The 23,241-nt window shown below is 33.7% G+C and overlaps 1 protein-coding gene across 3 annotated transcripts; it reads left to right on the top strand.

The window, feature by feature from the left end:
* The first annotated feature begins 3,505 nt into the window (after positions 1-3,505).
* On the top strand, positions 3,506-14,291 carry LOC127080313 (phenylcoumaran benzylic ether reductase Betv6). Of its 3 annotated transcripts, XM_051020644.1 has the most exons (5): positions 3,506-3,673; positions 12,856-12,998; positions 13,082-13,216; positions 13,327-13,570; positions 13,669-14,291. In XM_051020644.1, exons 1-5 carry the CDS (start codon positions 3,634-3,636, stop codon positions 14,037-14,039), a joined length of 933 nt encoding a protein of 310 aa, XP_050876601.1. In that variant the 5' UTR covers positions 3,506-3,633; the 3' UTR covers positions 14,040-14,291. The 3 variants fall into 3 exon arrangements, with proteins under 3 accessions (XP_050876601.1, XP_050876600.1, XP_050876599.1); XM_051020643.1 differs by lacking the exons at positions 12,856-12,998; positions 13,082-13,216; positions 13,327-13,570; positions 13,669-14,291 and adding exons at positions 3,900-4,034; positions 4,209-4,452; positions 4,552-5,113 and having other exon boundaries at positions 3,518-3,816; XM_051020642.1 differs by lacking the exons at positions 12,856-12,998; positions 13,082-13,216; positions 13,327-13,570; positions 13,669-14,291 and adding exons at positions 3,900-4,037; positions 4,209-4,452; positions 4,552-5,113 and having other exon boundaries at positions 3,547-3,816.
* Positions 14,292-23,241: the final 8,950 nt, after the last annotated feature.

Raw genomic sequence — 23,241 nt, 5'->3', positions numbered from 1 at the left:
ACATCTAATAGCATACAAATTTGTTGGAGGAACATTTTCCAAATGGGAGAACCTCCACATTCTTATTGAACATTAAAGGATAACAATTTAGGTATTGGAAATACCTTCCTAACAACATGAGAATGAAGTGGGAAAGAATAATGGGATGCAAGAATAAAAATATTATATGTGGAGGAATGACACTGAAATGGAGTTTAGTGAAGACTACAAGAGTAGTATGATGAGGCTTTCCAATTTCTGACGAAGCCCCATTTAATTTAGTATAAAGAAAACTAAGAAATGTGTCAAACGTCGACATTATCCCACCTATACTTTAAGCAAAATATCCAAGGACATGTGGTGTAACCGGATCAGGAATAACCAATTAAACCTATAATCCAAACCATACCAAACACGAAAAAAAACATTTTTTTGTTCGGTTCATGAACCGATGAAAACTAAAGTGGTTTGGTTTGGTTCTCGATTTTAGTTTTTCAGAACTGCCAAACCGATGAACTGGACCTATGGATATAATTACCCACTTAATCTTTTATTCAACTCATTGTTAGTGTCAACATTTGTATTTGTTGTGAAAGCGATCCCAGAAAAAAGAGTATGATTGCTTTCTTGATCAACAAGAAAACCACAAGGTAAAAGAAAAGAGAGAAGAAATAGAAAGACAATTCAAAGTGGTTTAAAAAGTTGATTATTAATTCAATTACACATTAGGAATGTTTACAATTTAATCTCAACAACACCACTTTCTACATCTGATCAGGATTATCAGGGATAATGAAGAAGTGAGAACTAGTATGCTAATTATAAGAAAACTAACCTCTAGCTTTCAACTAACATACTATAAACAATTGTCCGAATGGACTTGCCAAATTTGACATGTTAACTTAAACAACAAGCTAACATATTTTGAAATTTATACTAGCTCTTCGACTTCGACAGAGTTTTCTACAACACTAGATTATAATTCATAAGCTACAAATCTCCACCTTGGAACAAACTCTGAACCACAAAACCAACTAGCTATAATCATGCAGACCTATCAGCTGCATACAGTGGAAAAAATTGCAACTTGGTAATGTCTTGGTGATCATATCAGCAACATTCTCACCAGTTGAAACCTTCAGCACTTGGACTTCTCCATGCTCGACTATCTCTCTGATGAAATACAACACACATTGATGTGCTTGGTTCGCTCATGATAGGCTAAATTCTTCGACAATTGTATTGCACTTTGACTATCACATTTAACAATGATTGATTTGCCTTGAAGTTTCATCTCCTTATCAAAACCTTTAATCCACAATGATTCTTTCACAATTTCAGTGAGGGTAATATACTTCACTTCAGTGGTTGATAAGGCAACAACTTTCTGAAGTGTTGCTTTCCAACTGATTGTTGTGCCAAACATAGTGAACACATATCCAGAAATAGATTTTCTGGAATCCATACAACCTGCATAATCAAAGTCGAAAAATCCTTCGATTTCTACTTTTCTATTATCACCACAGGCTCTACCATAAATGAGGACTCTGCTCAGAGACCAATTTATGTACCTTAGGATCCACTTTAATGCTTGTAATGCACCTTTTCAAGATTGGTCGTATACATGTTTACAAGTCTAACTGCATATGCAATGTGTAGCCTCGTACAAACTATAACATACATCAAAGAACCTATTATACTAGCATATAGAATGTTATTCATATAGGATCTTCGACTTAAGAACTAGGACTTTGAGTCGTACTCATCTTGAATTGAGGATTAATCGGTGTTATAACATAATTTGAATTCGACATACCAAACTTGTCGAGAATATTCAGTAGGTATGTCTCTTGAGATAAGCATAATCTCGTCTTCTTTCCATCTCTCCAGATGTCAATCCCAAGAATCATTGAGGCAGCTCCCAGATCCTTCATGCCAAATTGCTTATCGAGTTCATCCTTCACCTTCATAACATCCTTGACAATTTTGCTTGCTATGAGGATGTCATCCACATAAAGCAACAAAATAACAAGTGAATTTCCAGGTCGAAATCTGAAGTAAACATAGTGGTCGAATTGTCTCCAATGAAACCTATGTGTCCCATGAACTCTTCGAATCTCCTATTCCATTATCGAAGAAATTGTTTCAGGTCATATAAAAACTTATTCAGCTTGCACACATAATATTTCTTTCCTTTTTCTACATACCCTTCAGTTGCCTCATCAGGATTATTTCATCTAGATCACCATACAAGAAGGTTATCTTTACATCCATCTACTTAAGTTCTAAGTCAAACTTTTCCACCATGGCTAACAACATTCAAATAGGTATGTTCTTTATAACAGGTGAGAACAAATCATTGAAGTCAACACCTTCTTTCTGAGTGAACCCCCTAGCAACCAACATTGCCTTAAATTGCCTCGACGTCACTCTTTTGATTCCTTCCTTAACCTTGAAAATTCACTTCCAATTTACTAACTTGGCCCCTGCAGGTTTCTCGATCAGCTCCTAAGTGTTATTATCATGAAGACATTTCATCTTTTATGTCGTGGATTCAAATCTACACCTAAAATTACAAATTCAAACATGTGTTAATGTATTTGATATTCCTACAAGATTAGAGATCGAGTTAGTTTAAACTAAAAATCAATAATTTCTATCATAATATAAACAACTTTATTCATCTTTTAAATTTTTAATATCATTCTTTTTACCTTACTCCTTTCATTAAATTATTGTTTTCATTTCAATACTGTCTCATCATTAAATTATCTTCTTTATTTATTTAATTTTAAAAAAATCTTAAAATATATATTTTTTGGATCCTTAAAATAAAAGAAAATTCTTTTTATATTTATTAAAAATACAATTATATTTAGTTTATATTCAATCAAGATATATCAATTATTTAATAAATTTTAAAGATAATTTTTTAAAATAAAAAATATTAGAAGAAGTAGTTTCTAAATTCATACTTAAATCAAAATTTACGGATAATATTTATAAAACATATTAATAGATCAACATATATTAATTTAAAAAATACTTTAAAAACTGCATAGATGAACAATATCTTGTGTAGTTAAAAATTATAATAGAGAAAAATATAAAATTACATGTAAAAAACAATTTTAGAAACATGAAGGTAATAATATTTGAAAATGTTAAACTCATTTTCATTCACTATAAAAGAAAATTGTTTTTTTTTATAAAATCTATATTTTTTTTTATTTTTAATTAACAGCTAAAGCGAAAATAAAAATATGAACATAGACACTAAAAGAAAATAAGGACATTGCCAATTTAATCGTATTTTATTGATAATTATAAAAATTGATTTGTCCGTTAGTCCCATCTTAATTGCAAATACTGAAACTTCACTGTCATTTCGACTCTATACTAAAATATCTCTTTTTTATTTATAAAAATTGATTTATTTTATTTAAATATTTTCAGAATGTATATTGTCAAAATCTGGACTAAATTCATTTTTGTTTTTTACTTTAAATCTTGGAGTATAGTTTAAGAAAGTAAAGTAAGGGTGTAATCGTAATTCAAAACTAATTTTCTTGGCTATAACTGAAGCGCTGGTAAGACAGAGCAAAACAGAACAAATCTCGAAAGTAAAGTAAGCATTAGTTAACACACACATTCATGGCTGAGAAAAGCAAGATTTTGTTCATCGGAGGAACAGGTTACATCGGAAAACACATAGTAGAAGCAAGTGCGAAGGCTGGTCATCCTACTTTTGCATTGGTCAGAGAATCCACTCTTTCTGATCCAACCAAGGCTAATCTCCTCGATCATTTCAAAACATTAGGCGTTAATTTGGTTCCTGTAAGATGTTTCTCCTTTAAGCTATTTTCATGAGGATATTGTTATAGATTATGAATTTGATTTGAAATTGGAATTAATTGCAGGGGGATTTGTACGATCATGAGAAGTTAGTGAAGGCGATTAAGGAGGTGGATGTGGTGATTTCTACGGTAGGTCAGGTTCAGCTTGCGGATCAGGTGAAGATTATCGCTGCTATTAAGGAGGCTGGTAACATTAAGGTTGTCTGTCCTTTTCTTTTCATTCTCTACAATTCTAAATAGGTATAACAAACATTTTTTCTAATAGTAATAAATAATTCAATGTATAATAATGAGATTTGAAAATGATGTCACTCATAAATTCTTGTTCTGGTTATGAAGCATTCTAACATAGGACATGTATGTTGTTCACAGAGGTTTTTCCCTTCGGAATTTGGGAACGATGTGGATCGTGTCCATGCAGTAGAGCCAGCAAAATCTGCATTTGCAACGAAAGTCCAAATTCGACGTGCTATTGAAGCGGAAGGAATACCCTATACATATGTCTCTAGCAACTACTTTGCTGGATATTTTCTCCCCACATTAGCTCAGCCAGGACAATTTGTTCCACCTCCACCCAAAGACAAAGTTGTCATATATGGTGATGGAAATCCCAAAGGTAACAAACATACATTAACCTTAACCAATGTTGTCCCTTTTCTTCTTAGTAAAGTCTGTGTTTGTTATTTGATTTGCGTATTTTGTTGAATATGTGCAGCCGTGTTTAACAAGGAAGATGACATTGGAACGTTCACTATTAGAGCAGTGGATGATCCAAGGACATTGAACAAGATTCTATACATTAAACCTCCTAAGAACATTTACTCATTCAACGAGCTTGTTGCATTGTGGGAGAAGAAGATTGGGAAGACTGTGGAGAAAAGTTATATTCCAGAAGATAAACTTCTCAAGGATATTGAAGAGGCACCTCTTCCAATCAATGTGATATTATCAATTAACCACTCTGTATTTGTGAAGGGCGATCACACCAACTTTGTGATTGAACCATCTTTTGGGGTTGAGGCTTTTGAGTTGTACCCAGATGTTAAGTACACTACTGTTGAGGAGTATCTTGATCAGTTTGTTTGAGAGTTGCAACAAAAACTATGTATCTGAATAATTATAATATTTGTATGAGTTGTTTGTTGCTTTGGAGATTGGTGTTGAACTGTTGTGCATCTCCTGCATCTTGTTTGTTGCTTCTTGTTGGCTATGTAAACTGGTTAATGGTTAATTAGTATTCCAAATTATATAAAAAAGTGCTGTGTATTTTGTCAAAAGGTTGCATTCTTTGTTTTGATTATATTCCGATTTTTCTTGCTCTATATTTTGTTTTCTTCTTTTTCTTACTTTAAGTTCTATTATTTTTTCTAATTAAGTTTTATTACTCACTACTTCATGTTATGTTTGTGTCGCCAATTCAATTGATGCCTCCATATGCGGTTGTTAATTCAGTTGGTGCCTCTGAGAGGTTTGTTTCCGGTGAGGTGCCTTCTTCCGAGCCGAGGAAGAAGTGAATTGATACTCATGCAGAGAGGAAAGAGATCTTTGGTGAGGACAAAGTCCTATAGTTTCTTTTTACATGTTACCTCGAATTTTTGACATGTATATTAATGGTAAGTAAGACATAAGGACATGCCATGGTGAGGTTTGAAGTTAAACATGGTCCGTTGAAACCATATGCCGAGTTGATACATTTTGACCCGTCAAAGGTGATTTGTCGAATGGAATTTGAACTTAGTGAAATTTCCAATATTTGAGTTGGTTATTTTGATCAGTCGAATGAGGCAGATTTGGATAGAACCATGTGGTTATTCAGAGACACGTGGAAGTCTGTCGAAGATAATTGTTGCATGGAGGCGAAACATGGCGTGATGTGTCTAGTCGACTGTTGTGTGTAGTTATTTTAGACTAGTATATAAGTAGACGTTTGCTTATGTTGTAAGGGTCCGCAATTGTACTAAAAATCCTACAAACTCAAAATATTTGTGTATTGAGAAACAGGTGAGGAAATATGTATGCATTCCACATTTATAAATTTCAAGTATTTTGTATTCAAGTCATTCTTGCCTTTAAGTTTCTTTCTTTCATTTTACTTTTAAAGCCTTCACATTTCGACTCTAGTCACTTTATTTTCAAAGCTTTGACTTTTCAATTTTACTCTTCAATTTTACTCAAGTTCAGATCATTATCTCGTAAACACTGCATTTCGATCTTAATAGCAATATGTTTGAAAGTCATAATGCACACAAATATGTTCCAGAATATTTTCGAGTTTGATCCTTTAAGTATTAATAGAAACTTGTTTTGGTTACCAAATTCACCGGTAAACAAATTGGCACACCTGGTGGGACCCTGTTTGTGTGAATTTTTAGTTTTCATTTTAAAAATTATCATTTTTAAGTTCTTCATTTCATTAACTTCTCATCCTATGGTGTGCATGAGATTGATGAGTTGTAGGATGAGAAGTTAGGAAACATGCAAGGAAATACGTCAGAAGAATGATTATTCCTAGAAATTACAATGGATAAAAACCCTCTAATAGTATTGGGGTGAGCACGCTCACTGCGACTTCGGTTGAGCCAATCCCTTCAATTGCTAGCATAACGGCCATACCGTTAACGACGGTTACGCCACTAATCGTGCAAGAAGGGACAATTTTTCCCCTTCATTCACCCAGAGTCACCCAGTGACTCATAGACCAATTATGACGACATAATATAAGCCTTTCGCCACAGGTTTTACAATGTCTATGTTGGGGCGTGAACAACCTTATGGAATGTAGACATCAGTGATGACAAGCCTACATATTAATCCTTCAACATTTGCTGATAATGCTGCAAATATGTATTCGCCAATATTGGCGTATGGGTCGGCCATAGGTAACCACGGTCGAACTATACCACCCCAAATGGGAATGAGATTTGGTTCCCAGGTAATGCCAAGATTTAAGTCGAATTTTGTAATGGCAACACAACATCAGATGGATGAGAGTAACCATGATATGGTCAATACTCTTACCCAACAAATGGATACTATATTTAACTCATTGATTCAAAATATGAATCAGAGTTATCAATAGTTGGCGACTCAAATGAATCGAATTGTTGATTTTTTTACGTTCCGCCAGCGCAAGTTTGACCCGTGGTACAACCCCAAGGCATTAGGAAAATTCAAAATGAAGGGGTAGCCTTGAAGGAAAACACGGTAAATCAGGGGCAGCAATATGTGCCTCGGGTAGTCGAACAAGAGATGCCTAAGGAAGTTGAGCGTCCACCTATCATAATGGTTAATCGAAACCAATACGCTGATCAAATCGTTCACCAAGTTCGACAAGGAAATCTTTTGGGAGGAAACAACCTTGCAACCATTGTAGAACGAATAATGGCTCAAAAAGGTGTGAACATAGGCCTGTAGAGGCCAAATTATACATATCCTCTATCAAAATATATGTTAAATTGTCTGTCAAGGGGATGGAAAGTCCCTAAGTTCATCAAATTTGTTGGTGATACAAATGAGTCTACCATCGAGCATATTACCATCATGGGCAACTTCTAATACGTCCCACGGAGCTTTGGTGGTTTCACAATAGGAAACACGATAATATTCATCAAAATCAAGTGCGAATATTAGAATATTTTGTGCCTTCCAATCATGTGACCACAATTTCTTATCATTATCATTCCATTGTGCTTCCGGTTTTGGTACGACGATACCTTCACCATTGGTCATTGTAATTTGATTTGGACCATTGGTGATGACGTCCCAAACACCGTTATCAACCGAGTTAATATGGATACACATACAATCTTTCCAATAGCCATAGTTTTCACCGATAAAGATGGACGCTTTATTGTACGTCCCTTTAGGTTCGGTAGCCATTTTCTAATAAGCGAACATTTAAGCAAAAAATTAATCGGAGCTCGTGATACCACTTGTTAGACGATAGACAAAGATTTAGATGGGGTGAGTAGATCCCAAGTTAAAAACAAGCTTATAAAAATTGTTTTGCAAAAGTTTAACGGCTAGCGGAAGTGACCCAGATCGAATCGTCTAAATTGAACTGCTACCGAAACTCTCGGATATGCGTATGTAGAAACAAGTTATGATAATGAGAACAAATTGATAAAAATACTATTAATAACAATCACTTGAATTCTACTCTAAAAGTAGAGACTATTCCCAATGACAAAATACGCAAAAATGCTATTGAGACAAATTATTGAACTCCTTGTGTGCAATCAATTTCGTTTAGAATTTTGTATGGTTTTGTTGATCTTAAAATCCAACCACAACCTAATAGATTGTGATAAACTTAACAAAACCTTTTTCAAATGGTTATCAAAAGGTTTAACCAAACGTATCGATCACACCATCGATGAATTCACCAATTTGCAAATGAAACGTAAAAGAGATAGAGAGAATACACAAGGATTTGTTTAGGAACTTCTCCAATAGGCCTCGCTATGGGTACGTCTTCCCTCAATTCGAACTCTAATTGAGATAGTGAAATTAACCTTACTTTGAAAAAGAAGTATACAAGAGAAATGTAGCAATCCAATCCTACAAACCATATGTTTGATGTTGATTATAACACTTTCTCTTCCCTTGATATGAGCTTGATCAAATCACCCAACAATACCAATTTGATCCACCGTCTCACCCTACTCCTTTGCAAGAAATCCTCGTTCTTCAAAGCTTTCACTCGATCGGATCCAAATTGTGAATTGTTGTAACCCAAGATTTACCAAGATGATCCACCATCTCATGCTACTCCTTTGCAAGAAACCCCAGTTCTTCAAAGCTTTCAGTCGATCGAATCTAACTTGCGTAATCTTGTCCAAAACCTTCAAATCCCTAATTAATCTTGAAGGAAAACCCCAACTTGGTTTTCTTATATAAAACCCTCAAAGATTTCAACCCGATTTACAATTCAACAACCTAAATTGGACGTTATCAAAATCGATTCTTGATGGCACCTAAACAAAGAATGATTATGTGTAGTTTGTTTGTGTGTATGCATATAATGTAGGTTGAAGATGATGAACACTCTTTGAAATCCCACTTTCGTTTGTGATTTTCTCAAAATCACTTTAAAGAAATTATGCATGTATGAAGTATATATATGAGTGCAAGTTAGAGGCAAAAAGAATGCAAGAGTTTTGAAAAAATCATGAATTTTTAGAAAAATACGTTGCATGTGTTGACACATTCAATGCATGTGTCGACCTGTATATGTCATGTTTTGACACATACAATCGGCATATCAAACAAAAGTTATAGACTTTAAAAATGAATTACATGTGCCGACCCGTAACTTGTATGTGTCGACACATAGAAAAATGTTTCTTCAATGTGTCGACCTATAGCATGTATGTGTCGACACATAGACTGCTTTCCCATAAAAATATTGTTTTTAATACATGAAACCTTTTATAAATAATTTTAAAATGTTTTTATGCTTCCTAATGCTAAGATACACATTAAGACTCAAATAATACCGTCCAATATACATAAACGCTAAAGTATCCTAGTTTTGACATCATACAAAATACATATAACTAGAAGTTGCACTCACAAATTTTGGCTTATAGTAAAACAAATAAAAAAGATACGTATTCTCCACATAGGAAGGAATATTAAGCTCTGGTAGTATTTCGAGAAGCTTTTCTTTTTAAGTGGTTGTTGTTTCAGAGATGGTTCGATGAAGATTGCAAGGATCATACACAGTCTCAAAGTAACATTGGAAAGTGTGAATTTCTTTAATGTGCATGCTTGTACCTTTTTTAAATTTTGTCTACAAGGAAAGGAACATTGTACTAAGATGAGTCTCCTTGGTTATCACATCAACAAACATGGTAGCTTGGTAATCTTTCTACCAGGTGTTAAATTCCTGGGTGCAGTAAAAAGACCTATGGAACTTGAAGAGGATAAGCTCCAAATTATTTTCAGCTTGCTCAATTAGAAGTTCAATATACGTCTCCTTGGTCATTCCGACAACACTCAAGCAAAAATCCTTCTTGCGTTGGAAATAATAGTTAGGTTTGAATTGACAGTGGTCAAACTGTCGAGCCACGAGGTTGGGTTGATACCCAACAAAGCCTACTTGAGTCTTCTTGGAGGAAATCCTAGTCGAAAGCAACTTTGGTGTGAGAAAGGCTTTCTAGATTTCATTGGATTCTGCTTGATGAGCGAGGTCACGTGTAGGAAGTTCTCTCTTGAACCACGCAGGTTCATGGCGCTTATCAGCAAAAAGGGCCATAGGTTTAGTAAAGTTATATCTTTTTGCAAACATCATATAATACACTGTTAAGATTTCTGGTATTGAAAATCCTCTGCCTGAAGGCGTAAGTAGGGCTAATCGACTCCCTTCAGCAGGCCAGCCCTTTGGTTCTCCAGCAGGGTGGTCAGTATTGTTAGCCGTCAAAGATGGCTCCAAAGTAATAGTCAGCCAGAGTTGAAGAAGCCAGAATGGACCTGCCAGCAGAAGTGTGCCCTTGGTATTTTTGGTCGAACCGAATGTTTTCATGGCACTGGATGCTAAGCTTGAAGATTCATAAAGTGAGGCCAAAATTAATTGGTGAGAGTGACAAGGGATTTTTCCATTTGTAGAGAATTCGAACAGAAGATAAAATGTGACAACCATAAAGACAAGAAGGCCACATGCTCTTCGTCAGAGACTTCAGTGGTGGCTTCATCAAAGTGATCAGCAATGAAGTTGGTGAAGCTAGTCCATTTTGAGTTTAATCCAATAATGTCGTATGTGTCAAAAATATGGTCAAACACTTCTCCCGTTGGTCGAAGATCAGTGATGACGTCTATGTCGAACAATGTTGGCATGAGCATACCACAACGCAATTGGATGGTGTTCGTCGAACCCTCCCAAAAGTGAAGTGAAACTAGCAACATGTTTTGGTTATGCGTGAGGACTACCCTAGATAATTAAATCAGGCCGAAGAAACCTCGATCCTTTCAGATTTTCCCTTTCTGGGACATTACCTTATTCAACCAATTGAGATTATTTGGCTGGTTGGTATAAGAGGCAGAATGAAAAACATGAGTAGCCATATAAGTAAGATATAAAGGTTCTGTCATGGGCGCTAAGGGTTTTATTTGATGATAATAAGGAAAATATCGCTAATTCTAGCCACATTGGTGTTTAAATCCAGAAAAGAACCATATAAAGCATGTGTCATTTCAGTAATAGTGAAAGGAATCAATACTTGTGATTTCCATATAAGTGTTTTTTACTCTTGAAGGGGAGGCTTAGTAACATATAGATGGTTCCTAGTGAGAGTGTGAATGATGATGGATGGAGCCACGTGAATCTCTAGTTTAGAAGTTGATTTGCATCCATTTTGTGTGAGAGGAAGTTGAGTTTTGCAGGAAGAAGAGGTTGGAAGTTTCGTGAAGAATGAAGAAAGTTGGAAGAAAAGTATTAGAAGAAATAAATGAAACTATTTATAGTTTCATAAAAAGAAACGATTCAGTTTTATTTTTCATTAAAAAAAGAAAAGAAAAATAAACTTTTTGACATGTGTCCCACTAAAACGTGATGAAATGGGAAGTTGGATCTTCAGCATGGCCCACGCTTTCCTGGAAACTAGAAGCCATGATGGCTCGTCTGAACCTACACGTCTCGAAAAGAAGTTACAGAGAGTAGCCATGATGACGATGACGTCAGCGCACAACTTCGAACAATGTTGGAACTTCAAAAACGGCACCCGTCTCTTTAAAAATAAAGTCGAAAGTGGCATTTTTGGGGGGCAATTTGTTGGCCATTAAATTCCAAAAGAGGAAATTCAACGGAGAAACTAGTTAGGAATTTCTCAAAACATAAGTTAAGGTCCCGGTGCTTCGACCAAAAGACCTACGAAGGGAACAACCGTATTTTCCTAAGAGGGAGTGCACCAGTTATGTTGAGAATAGTGCTTCTTAGATGCGAAGTATGTCGGTGAAGAGTGACTTACACCATCTACGTGCAATTCACAATATTCTTTGTGGTTGTCATATTTAACAATTAACAAATCAATCATTGGTATTATACAATAATTTCGCAAAGTACTCAATTCATGGAAGGAATTGTAAGGATAAAATAAATTTTGGGAATAAATATAGGGTGATACTTAGTTAATGTCTGCTTTAATGAAACTAAATATGCATTACGTCTCCAAAATCAAAAGGACAATTTTAGATTTTTCATAATGTACATTTTGCCACTTATGATGTGAATTGCAATTCCCGAAGATTTATTACTCAAATATATCACAACTTAAACAACTTGTTGGACAATGTATATATTCCCATATTTGATAGTTCTCGTTATCTTATTTGGAAGCCATCATCTTCTACGAGCCTAATGGTCCTTATGAACCTTGAGCTAAAGCAATTTGGTATACTTTTTTAATAAGAATAAAATATATTAAAGAGAGTACACTCAATGTCCCAATCATCCAAAGAGCCTCTATCAAAAATTAAGTTGTTCCTGCAAATCCACAAGTTCCAACAAATAGCACCCAGAAGAAAGAAAATAAATTTGAATGAAATTTCTGTCTGAACAGATTGCAGAAATTATCTAAATGCATGGAAATGGAGTTAGAATTTTATCCACCATATTAAGACTAATCCAACTGTAAACTTGCTGCCAGATTCCCACTAACAAAACAGAAAGAAAAAATGAGTCTCAGGATAGTAACATTCCCTATCCATATCTCATTTGTATTTAAACTAAATATAATAATTATTTAATAAAAATCACAAAAATAGTATTAAAATCCATACATAAAAACCGCATCGATGAACAATATTTGTATAGTGAAAAATTATAAAATTATTTTATCCTATTTTCAATTAACAGCTAAAGTGAAACAAAAATATAAAAATAGACACTAAAAGAAAATAAACACATTATCAATCTAATCCTATTTTCTTAATTGAAGTGCCGGTAAGACAGAGCAAAACAGAACAAATCTGGAGACATCCATGGCTGAGAAAAGCAAGATTTTGTTCATTGGAGGAACAGGTTACATCGGAAAACACATAGTAGAAGCAAGTGCAAAAGCTGGTCATCCTACTTTTGCATTGGTCAGAGAATCCACCCTTTCTGATCCAGCCAAGGCTAATCTTCTCAATAATTTCAAAACATTAGGCGTCAACTTGGTTCCTGTAAGATGTTTCTCCTTTAAGCTATTTTCATGAGGATGTTATTATAGATTATGAATTTGATTTGAAATTGGAATTAATTGCAGGGGGATTTGTATGATCATGAGAAGTTGGTGAAAGCGATTAAGGAGGTGGATGTGGTGATTTCCACGGTAAGTCAGGTTCAGATTGCGGATCAGGTGAAGATTATCGCTGCTATTAAGGAGGCTGGTAACATTAAGGTTGTCTCTCCTTTTCTTTTCATTTTGCTTTTTCTAATTATGACAAATACAAAAAATGCTTGTTCTTGTTGTGAAGCATTCTAACGTTTGGAGACACATGTTGTTCGCAGAGATTTTTTCCTTCGGAATTCGGGAATGATGTGGATCGTGTCCATGCGGTAGAGCCAGCAAAATCTGCATTTGAAACCAAAGTCCAAATTCGACGTGCTATTGAAGCGGAAGGAATACCCTATACATATGTCTCTAGCAACTACTTTGCTGGATATTTTCTCCCCACATTAGCTCAGCCAGGACAATTTGTTCCACCTCCACCCAAAGACAAAGTTGTCATATATGGTGATGGAAATCCCAAAGGTAACAAACATACATTACCTTAACCAATGTTGTCTCTTTTGTTTTTTTTAAATTCTGTGTTTGTTATTTGATTTGCGTATTTTGTTGAATATGTGCAGCCGTGTTTAACAAGGAAGATGACATTGGAACGTTCACTATTAGAGCAGTGGATGATCCAAGGACGTTGAACAAGATTCTATACATTAAACCTCCTAAGAACATTTACTCATTCAACGAGCTTGTTGCCTTGTGGGAGAAGAAGATTGGGAAGACTGTGGAGAAAAGTTATATTCCAGAAGATAAACTTCTCAAGGATATTGACGAGGCACCTCTTCCAATCAATGTGATATTATCAATTAACCACTCTGTATTTGTGAAGGGTGGTCAGACTAACTTTGTGATAGAACCATCTTTTGGAGTTGAGGCTTTTGAGTTGTACCCGGATGTTAAGTACACTACTGTTGAGGAGTACCTTGATCAGTTTGTTTGAGAGTTGAAACAAAAAAAACAATGTATTTGAATAATAATGTTTGTATGAGTTGTTTGTTGCTTTGGAGGATTGATGCGGAACTGCTCTGCCTCTCCTGCTTGTTGCTTCTTGTTTGCTAGGTAAACAATTGTTTTTAAATTGCATTGCAACCGTAATTCTGGTCACAATATTAAGGATACAATATGTAGTCTTTGAAACTGCATCAGACCGCAATTGCGGGGTGATTATAAGATTACGTGTTCGGCGGCATTATTTGTAAACCATATGAGACAATTTCACCTATATATTGTTTTTGAAGTGTTTTACCAAATCTCAAAGTTTCAATCACATAAGTCAATTTACTTCGGATATAATGAAAAATCTTAACAAGTAAGGGTTTTTCAACATTGTATTTCAAGCATCACAAAAAAAAAATTCATGTCATTATTGATGAACAAGGTGAAGAAGGTGAAGATGAAAGAAGAGAGAGAATAACAAACTCTAAAAAACTTGCAATACTATTCCACTAATGGTTACAGAGAGAACGGTACTAAAAATACTAAATTAGCCTTCAACACCATCCATTAATTCAGAATTTAACTAATTCAAACTAATAACACCAATTTCATCCCTCAAATGGAGAAATTGATCAGTCTTGATCGTTTTCATCAGAACATCTGGAAGCTGCTTCTGGGTGCTACAATGCATAACTTCTAACACTCCATTATGAACCTGACTTCTCGGAAAATGATACGTAGTCTCAATATGCTTGCTTCTCCCATGCAACACTGAGTTCTTGGCAAGATTGATTGCAGATTTGTTATCAACCATCTACTTCAAAGGCTTATTTATCTTGATTTACAGATCCTGTAGTAAATTCATAAGCCAAACAACTTGATATGCAGCCACACCACCCGCAATATATTCAACTTCCCATGTTGACAAAGCAACAACTGGTTGCTTCGTGGAACACTAAGAAATAGGACCTCTCAGATACTTAAACAAATATCCAGAAGTACTTCTTTTGTCAACTCTGTCTCCACACCAATCAGAGTCTGAGTAACACATCAACTATGAATTAGCCTTTTCACTAGAAGGGAACAAAACTCCATACTTCAGAGTCCCTTTAATATACATCTGAATCCTGACAACAGCATGGTAATGAGACCACTTCGGTTTACTCATGAACCTACTAACCATTTCAACTATATAGCAAATATCAGGTCTGGTATTACACAAATACCCAGAGAGCCAACAAACTGATTGAAAGTTCTAACATCCACATCATCACCTTCAGGTTGAGAATATAATTTGTGATTTGTTTCTGAATGTGTGACCGAAACCTTACAATTCAGCAGGTCAAATCTCTTAAGAAGCTCAAGTTCATACTTCAGCTGATGCAAAATGATACCCTTCTCATTACATAAACTTCATCCATAAGAAATATGTCATCTTTCCTAGATGAGTTATCTCAAACTCATCTATCAACACCTTCTTGAACTTAGCTATATCATGTTCGTAACTTCCTGTTAGCAATATGTCATTAACATAGAGACACACCAAAATCATATTGCCTCAGAAGTTTGCTGAACATAAACTTCATACTCCATCTCACACTTTCTGAATCCTTGCAGCTTGAAAAATGAATCAATTTTCAGATTCCAAGCTCTAGGAGATTGTTTCAGTCTATACATGCCTTTATGCAACTTGTACACCATCCCTTCCTGATTCTTTTGTAACAATCCAGGAGGTTGTTACACGTATACCTCTTATTGCAATGGACCATTCAGAAATGCATATTTTACATCCAGATGCATTAGAGGCCAATTCCTATTAGCAGTTATCACAATCACCAATATAATTGTGTCATGTCTCACTACAGGAGCAAACACCTCAAGGTAGTCTAACCTAGGTTTCTATAGAAAACCTCTTGCCACTAACCTTGCTTTGTGTTTGCGAATTGATCTATCTGGCTTCACTTTCACCTTGAAAACTCATATTATGTTGATGGCTTTCTTATCCTTTGGGAGCTCAGTCAACTTCCAAGTCTAGTTTCTTTCTATAGCCTCAAGTTCTTCTTTTATGGTCTTCAGCCACACTTTCTTCTTGAGCGCTTCTTCAGTACTCACTAGTTTAGAGTCTACTAACATGGCACATTGAATGACTTCTTCTTTAGAGTCTACTTTAATATCTTGCAACATGTCAAATTCTGCAAACTTTCTTGGAATGTTTCTGATATCTTTGTTGCCTTTAAACTTGTTCAGAATCGTCTTCGGACACTATAACAATATTAGATGCTAGAACCCCAGAAGTACCACCTTTAGAGGCATGACCACCTTCAAAGTCTGGATCTCCACCAGAGTCTGAATCACCATCAGAATCTGGATCAAAATCAGATTCACCTTCAGAGTCAGATTCACCTTCAGATTCATACTTGCATTCAGAGCCACCTTCATAATCATCTTCTGATTCTAACTCATCTTTAGAACCTTTCATATTTTGAAGTATCTTTAGAAATTGACACTACACCAGAGTTGGATTGAGATTTACTCCAATCCCACGCTTCTGATTCCTTCACAATGACATCTCTGCTGAATTTAACCTTGTTAGTGACATGACAATAGAGCTTATAAGCACTTATACTATGGTACCCTATAAGCAACATGACTCTGCTTTTGTCATTCAACTTCCTTCTCTTAGCATCTGGAACATGTTTGTAACAAACATAATTAAACACCTTCAGATGGCTCACACTTTTCTTATCTCCAGTCCACTTCTCTAAAGGAACAATTTCCTTCATCTTCTTGGTTGGAAACTTGTTGATCACATGTGTTATAATGGAAACAGCTTTTCCCCACAAGGTATGAGGTAACTTCTTCTACTTCAGCATGCTTCTTGTCATATCAAGCAAAGTTCGTTTTTTCTTTCAACAAGACCATTGTGTTAAGGAGTGTATGGAGCATTCACATCATGCTCAATTCAATTCTCCTCAAAAAACTTTCTGAATTCTGTAGAGTTATACTCACCTCCACCATCGGTTCTAAGAATTTTCAGCTTCTGACTACTCTGATTCTCAGTCTTGATAATGAATTTCTTAAAATTCAGCAAACACCTCGTGTTTGAACTTTACAAGGGATACCCATGCCATCCTTGTGAACTCATCAAAAAATGACACAAAGTATTTATTCCCTCCAAGTGAAGGTACTAGAAATGGTCCACACACATCAGAATGCACCACATATAGAGCATGCTTTTCTCTTGGAGGAATTTCAGATGAAAATGGCAATCTTGGTTGCTTCCCTCTCATGCATACATTGCATGACTTTTCTGGCTTCTTAATTGCAGGAATTACTTGTACCAACTTCTTTGAATTTAGATGCCCTAAGCTTGTGAATTTTAAATGACCAAATATTTTATGCCATATCTCACTTTCCTCCACAACACTTGTTGCACTAAGGCATTCAGAGTTTGTAGTTTTACCATTCACTTTGAATGTTCTATTCCTCCCCTGTTCTGACTTCATAGCCAATTTTTGATTACGATCATACAACTTCAAAAGATTTTCCTTCATGGTAACTGAAAATCCTTTCTCAATTAGTTGACCCACACTTATCAGACTTCTTTTCATGCCAGGAACATATCACACATTTTAAATCAATGTTGTTTTACCATTATTCAGAACTACTCTTACATTTCTCATACTTCCAACATTAGGGTATTTATCATCAAAACATCTGATCTTTGTCCTCTTTCTAGAGTCAAAATCAACCAGCCATTTCTTATTTCTAGTAAGATAATTTGAGCATCCAGTGTCCATATTGTTGGTGTAAGCCCTAGAGGTCAATACTTTTGGTACTTGTATTGAATTATTTATTAATAATAAAAGGCTTTTTCTTTATTATGTTTGTTTAATAAAGTTCCTAGAATGGCTAATCCGTCTAATCTATTAAGTGTGACTTAATCATGAGATCCCATTAAACATAATGACATTATTCTTAAAGTATCAGTAGTCGAGCTTTGTTATGAAATGGGATAACATTAAAGCATTAAGACTATTATATATATAGACTGATGATCACATCTCATGGATGATGGATAAGGAGTTATCAAGTCTTAAACATAGGTATGAATATTAGAAGTAACATTTATACTGGATTGACCCGCTATGAGAATACTACATAGAATGTTATGCAAAGTGTCATAAGTTATTCTCATGGTGATAGTGGTGTATACCACCCTTCGACCTGAAACCACTATGGACCCTAAATGTAGAGTCGAGTGCTTTATTGCTGATCAAACATTGTCTGTAACTAGATGACCATAAAGACGGTTGATGTGTACTCCAAGAAGCATGTTGATGGGCATAAGTGACCTAGATGGAATTTTCCCATCCTGCATAACGTGATAAATGTCTAACGGTCCAATATGATAAATGCATAATAGTGAAGTGGTGAAACTTCTTATAACAGTAGCATTGAAATTTCCTCTTGTCATACTTATCCCTCCCCTTATGAGAACTCTTATGCTTTTAATAAGTTGAGGTTTCTGACTTCTGAACACCATCAGATCTCTTCTTGGCTTCTGACCAAGACTGCTTATGATATTTCTTACTAGAAATTGCTTTCAGAGCCTGATGCTCTACCTCCATTTCAGAGTTTCTCTCAGTCAGACACAACTCTTGTGCCTCTGGACTGCTTTGAAGCTCTTCAATTCTCATGGTTCTAAGATCCTTGGAATGTTCAATTGCTACTAAAATATAATCAAACTGATAAGTAAAAGATCTAAGTACCTTCTCAATAATCCTTTCATCAGAGAGAATTTCTCCACCCGACTTCATCTCATTTGTGATGATAATTACTCTGAAGATATAGTCAGATACCTTCTCATTGTTCTTCATGATGAGATTTTCATACTGTTTACATAGAGACTGAAGCTTTACCTTCTTCACCGATGCAACACCGTCGTGACATCGTACTAATGTGTCCCACGCAGCCTTCGACGTTGTCGAATCATCCATTTTCACAAACACATTCACATCCACACACTGATGGATGTAGAACAACGTCTTTTGATCCTTCTTTCTCAGATCACGCTGAGCATACCTCTGCGCATCCGTTGCATTTTTGGAGGTGTAACCAGAACGTAACCGTCGTTGACGAGATCAAGAACATATTGAGCGCCAAATAACACATGCATATGAATCATCCATCGATTTCAGTTCTTGCCATCGAACACTAGAAGCTTAGTACTCAGATTACCGTTTCCGTTCATATTCAACTTTGTGCAAATCACTCAGATCTCACCAAACACTAATGTTTCCCAATCCCGTAGAATCAAGAAATGTGATTTTGTTACGATTCCGATTCAGAAATTCAACACGAATTCAAGAAACGAAATCAGTCATACAATGCCTCACCGTTCACTCGTGTTTTTCTGTGAATCTGAATAAGGGCTCTGATACCAATTGTTGGTGCATAAGGTGAAGAAGATGAAGATGAAGGAAGAGAGAGAGAGAGAGAGAGAGAGAGAGAGAGAGAGAGAGAGAGAGAGAGAGAGAGAATAACAAACTCTAACAAACTTCCACTACTATTTCACTAAAGGTTACATAGAGAATGGTTACTTCACTACTTTTGCGTACATCGTGTTACATTATTTAATGACTAAACCCATTACTCACTTATATACACAAACAATAATATCATGTAGGCGGAATATTAAAATATTGAATTACCCTTCAACAGTCACAACGACCGCAATCACATCACAACAATCGTAATGACCACAATCTTAACACCTACAACTGCATGCACCTGCGACCGCAACCACAATTTAAAACCTATAATATAAACTAAACTGGTTAATGATTAATTAAGTTAATGGTTAATTAAGGATGGTTTTTATTTTCTTGCCTCATTTTGTTATGTTTTAGTTTTCTTGTTTTGTTTTGATTTTATTCTATTTGTTCTTGCTATATAATTTGTTTTGTTCTTCATATTACTATTGTTTTTTCTCTTTAAGTTTTACTACTCACTACCTCAAATTATGTTTGTGTTCTTTTTGCTATGTTTTGGCGAGAATTTTAATTTTTTTTGTTTGGTGTGAGAACATTAACATCATCCTATATTAATATATTTAATTATGTAACCAAGTCTCTCATTTATATTGTTTTCTGAGTTTAATTTCTCTATTTTATTTATTTTACTTCTAGTTATTGATACTTTGTCTTAGTCGTTAAAAAACTGATTAACATTAAAAATTAATATTATAAAAATGAACACATAAGTAGGATATTGGTAAATAAATGTAATAATTATCATGAAGAACAAATGAACAAAGTGATTTTGGAAATAGTTTAGCCATTTATTGTAGTCCCTCCAAAATTTCTTTTAGTGCATTTTATATTACATGCATTGTAAACCATATAAAAGTGGCACCTCATATTCATGCTTTTATAGCCATGGAATCCCCTTCATACCTTCTTCGTTAGGGTATGTTTGATTGGAAGGGGAGAAAAGAGGAGACGGAAGGGGAGAAAAGAGGAGACAATGTGAAAGAGTATTTTATTACTAAGGTTGTATGTTTTATTTTATTTTTTTAAAAATTTAATATGTTTTTTATTTCTTTATTTACATATTTTTAAATTTTTAGTTTTTAAAAAAAAAAATCAGTTTTTTAATCCTTCAAATTTTTTTTTTTAATCCTCTTTCAATTTTACATATGCGCCAATGATTATTATGATAAAGATAAAAAAATATTAAATATTTATAATTATTTTAAATAATTATGTTAAAAAAAAGTAAATTTAAAATTTAATTAATCATTTTTTAGAATAAAATTTATTTTAATATGTTTTATAGAATATATTAATTTATAATTTTTATTTAGTTTCTTATATTAAGAAATTAATTAAACAAAGCTTTTAACCACTACATTATGGGCATATGACTATATACTAATGTATCATATATATATACTAATGTTTCAACTTCGAAACTTTAGAGGTATTTGGTATATGTAAAAGATGTGGAACTTCCTCACTATATCAAAGAAACTTGTTCTTACACCATGAGACAAATAATCAATAGAGCTTTTCTTGAAGGATGTTAAACTCACTGAGACCCACCTATTGGTGTTTCACAACTAGAAAAATGTTTCAATCATTCCTAGTAATTACATTCTTGTGCTAATAATCAACACTAAAATAGCTTAATCATAAACCAAAATGATTCAACCACTGTTATGAAATAGGTATTGTATGCATAAAAGCTACAAATACGGTGTTGTGTCTGCATTTCTAACTAACAGTTTTTGACATGGAGTTCCATGTTGATCTCATGCTAATTATGTTGTATTAGGAGATTGATTGATATCGAGGTATACTTCTTTTTGTTGTGTATAAATCAGTTTAATCAACCTTTGTTTTTACTGGACTTGAAACATTTAATCATGGCTAAAATATCACCAAATAGACATGATAGCAGTAATATTATGATTTAGATGTTGTACAAACAAATTTTGTTGGAAGTTCTGGAATTAATACATAAGGTATTCATCAATCTGGTTTATCTTAAGATAACTCACCTATTGTAGAATGGATGGATGATGTTGTACATCTTGTAGATGTTTAGGAATACATGGTTAAAGGTAAACTGCACTAGTGTTGAGATTGTTGTAGTATATACCAAACAGTGTAGAAATTGAAATGACTTGTACAATAATTTAAAGAGGAATTTGAATATAATATACTAGAGGGTTGCAGTTCAACTCGTATAAAAATATTTTTAAAATAAAATAATCTGAAGAGGAATAAAAAAATTCTAAATGATATTGAGTAGGGTGATGATTTTTTTTAAAGGGGAACAACAATATTATAGAAATTAAAATAAGATTGCATTTAAGTCAAAAAAATAATTTATTTGTATTATAAAAATTGATTTTTATGAAAAAAATTAAATAGTAAAAGTTTTTTTAAATTTATTTTTAAAAGTTAAAAGATTAATGTTTTCATCCGATAACATAAATAATGTGTAAATATACATTATTGAAGATTAAAATATAGTTAAAATTATATATATTTTTTAAAAATATATCTAAAAAATATTTTTTATAAAACATCATTCAAAATAAATTCAAATTAATTTTTATTTTATTTTTATATTAAAAAATATTAATAAAATGATAAAATATCTAAAATAATACTTTATGAAAAATTATTTATATTAATTATTTATTTTGTAATTTTGTAATTTTTTTTATAAAAATATATAATATTATAAAAATTCCTTAAATTATAAGAGAAAAGAGATGAAAAAGAGATAGAATATTTTACTATTAAAATTTTTGATTCAACTATTAAGTAGGAAAAAAAAGGAAGGGTTGAGAACACAATCCCTAAAAAAAATTAATTGTTAGCTCATCCTCTAAAATAGAAAGGTTTTGAATGGAGAAGATAGTTATTTCTCATTTAAACTTAAATATCATGTTATTTATGTCATCTTAAATATCACAAGTTATTTATGTCATCTTAAATATCATCATGAAAAAAAAATATAATTTTGTTATTTTTCTTTTTGGAATTAAACACATTTTTATAAAGAAAAACTTTCATTCTCTCTCATCACGTCCCTTACCCTCCATTAACCTTTAACCTTTACCACTAATACAAAAAAAATATTTTGTATCTCGTTTGGATGGTCGAAGTAATGTAGAGTGTCATAAAAAATACATTGCTTTTTTCACTGGCTATTTGTCGAGGTAAAAAATTAGAAAACACGTCACTTTTCTCCCGGGTGAATCTGCTATCTGATAATAAAAGTCTTATTTTTTCTCCCGGGTGGAATTAGAACCGAGATGAAAAACTAAAAACTCATCATTTTTCTCCTTTGTTGAATCTTTTAACCAAGAGAAAAAGTCTTACTTTTCCTCTCAGGTGATGTGAAAAATCCAACTTTAACTCTCGTTTGGTTTTTATACCTGAGGTTTTAGGTGAAAAATCTATTTAGTGGAAGGATTTTTTCCTCGATTGAGAGTTCCAACCAAAAAGAAATTCCTTATCTTTTTAAAATATACTTTTTTAGTTTTACATGATTTTTCGTTTTAACTAGTATTTTTTTGAAACATAACCTAAATTATACATTTTGTACTAAAACATAGTTAAATCACACATTTGTGAAATAAAATTATATATACCTTATGTACCAAAATGACACATATTTTGTTCCAA

The sequence above is a fragment of the Lathyrus oleraceus genome, chromosome 5 (genome assembly GCF_024323335.1).
Source record: "Lathyrus oleraceus cultivar Zhongwan6 chromosome 5, CAAS_Psat_ZW6_1.0, whole genome shotgun sequence".
Lineage (NCBI taxonomy): Eukaryota > Viridiplantae > Streptophyta > Magnoliopsida > Fabales > Fabaceae > Lathyrus > Lathyrus oleraceus.
This window is presented reverse-complemented; position numbering and strand designations above follow the sequence as displayed.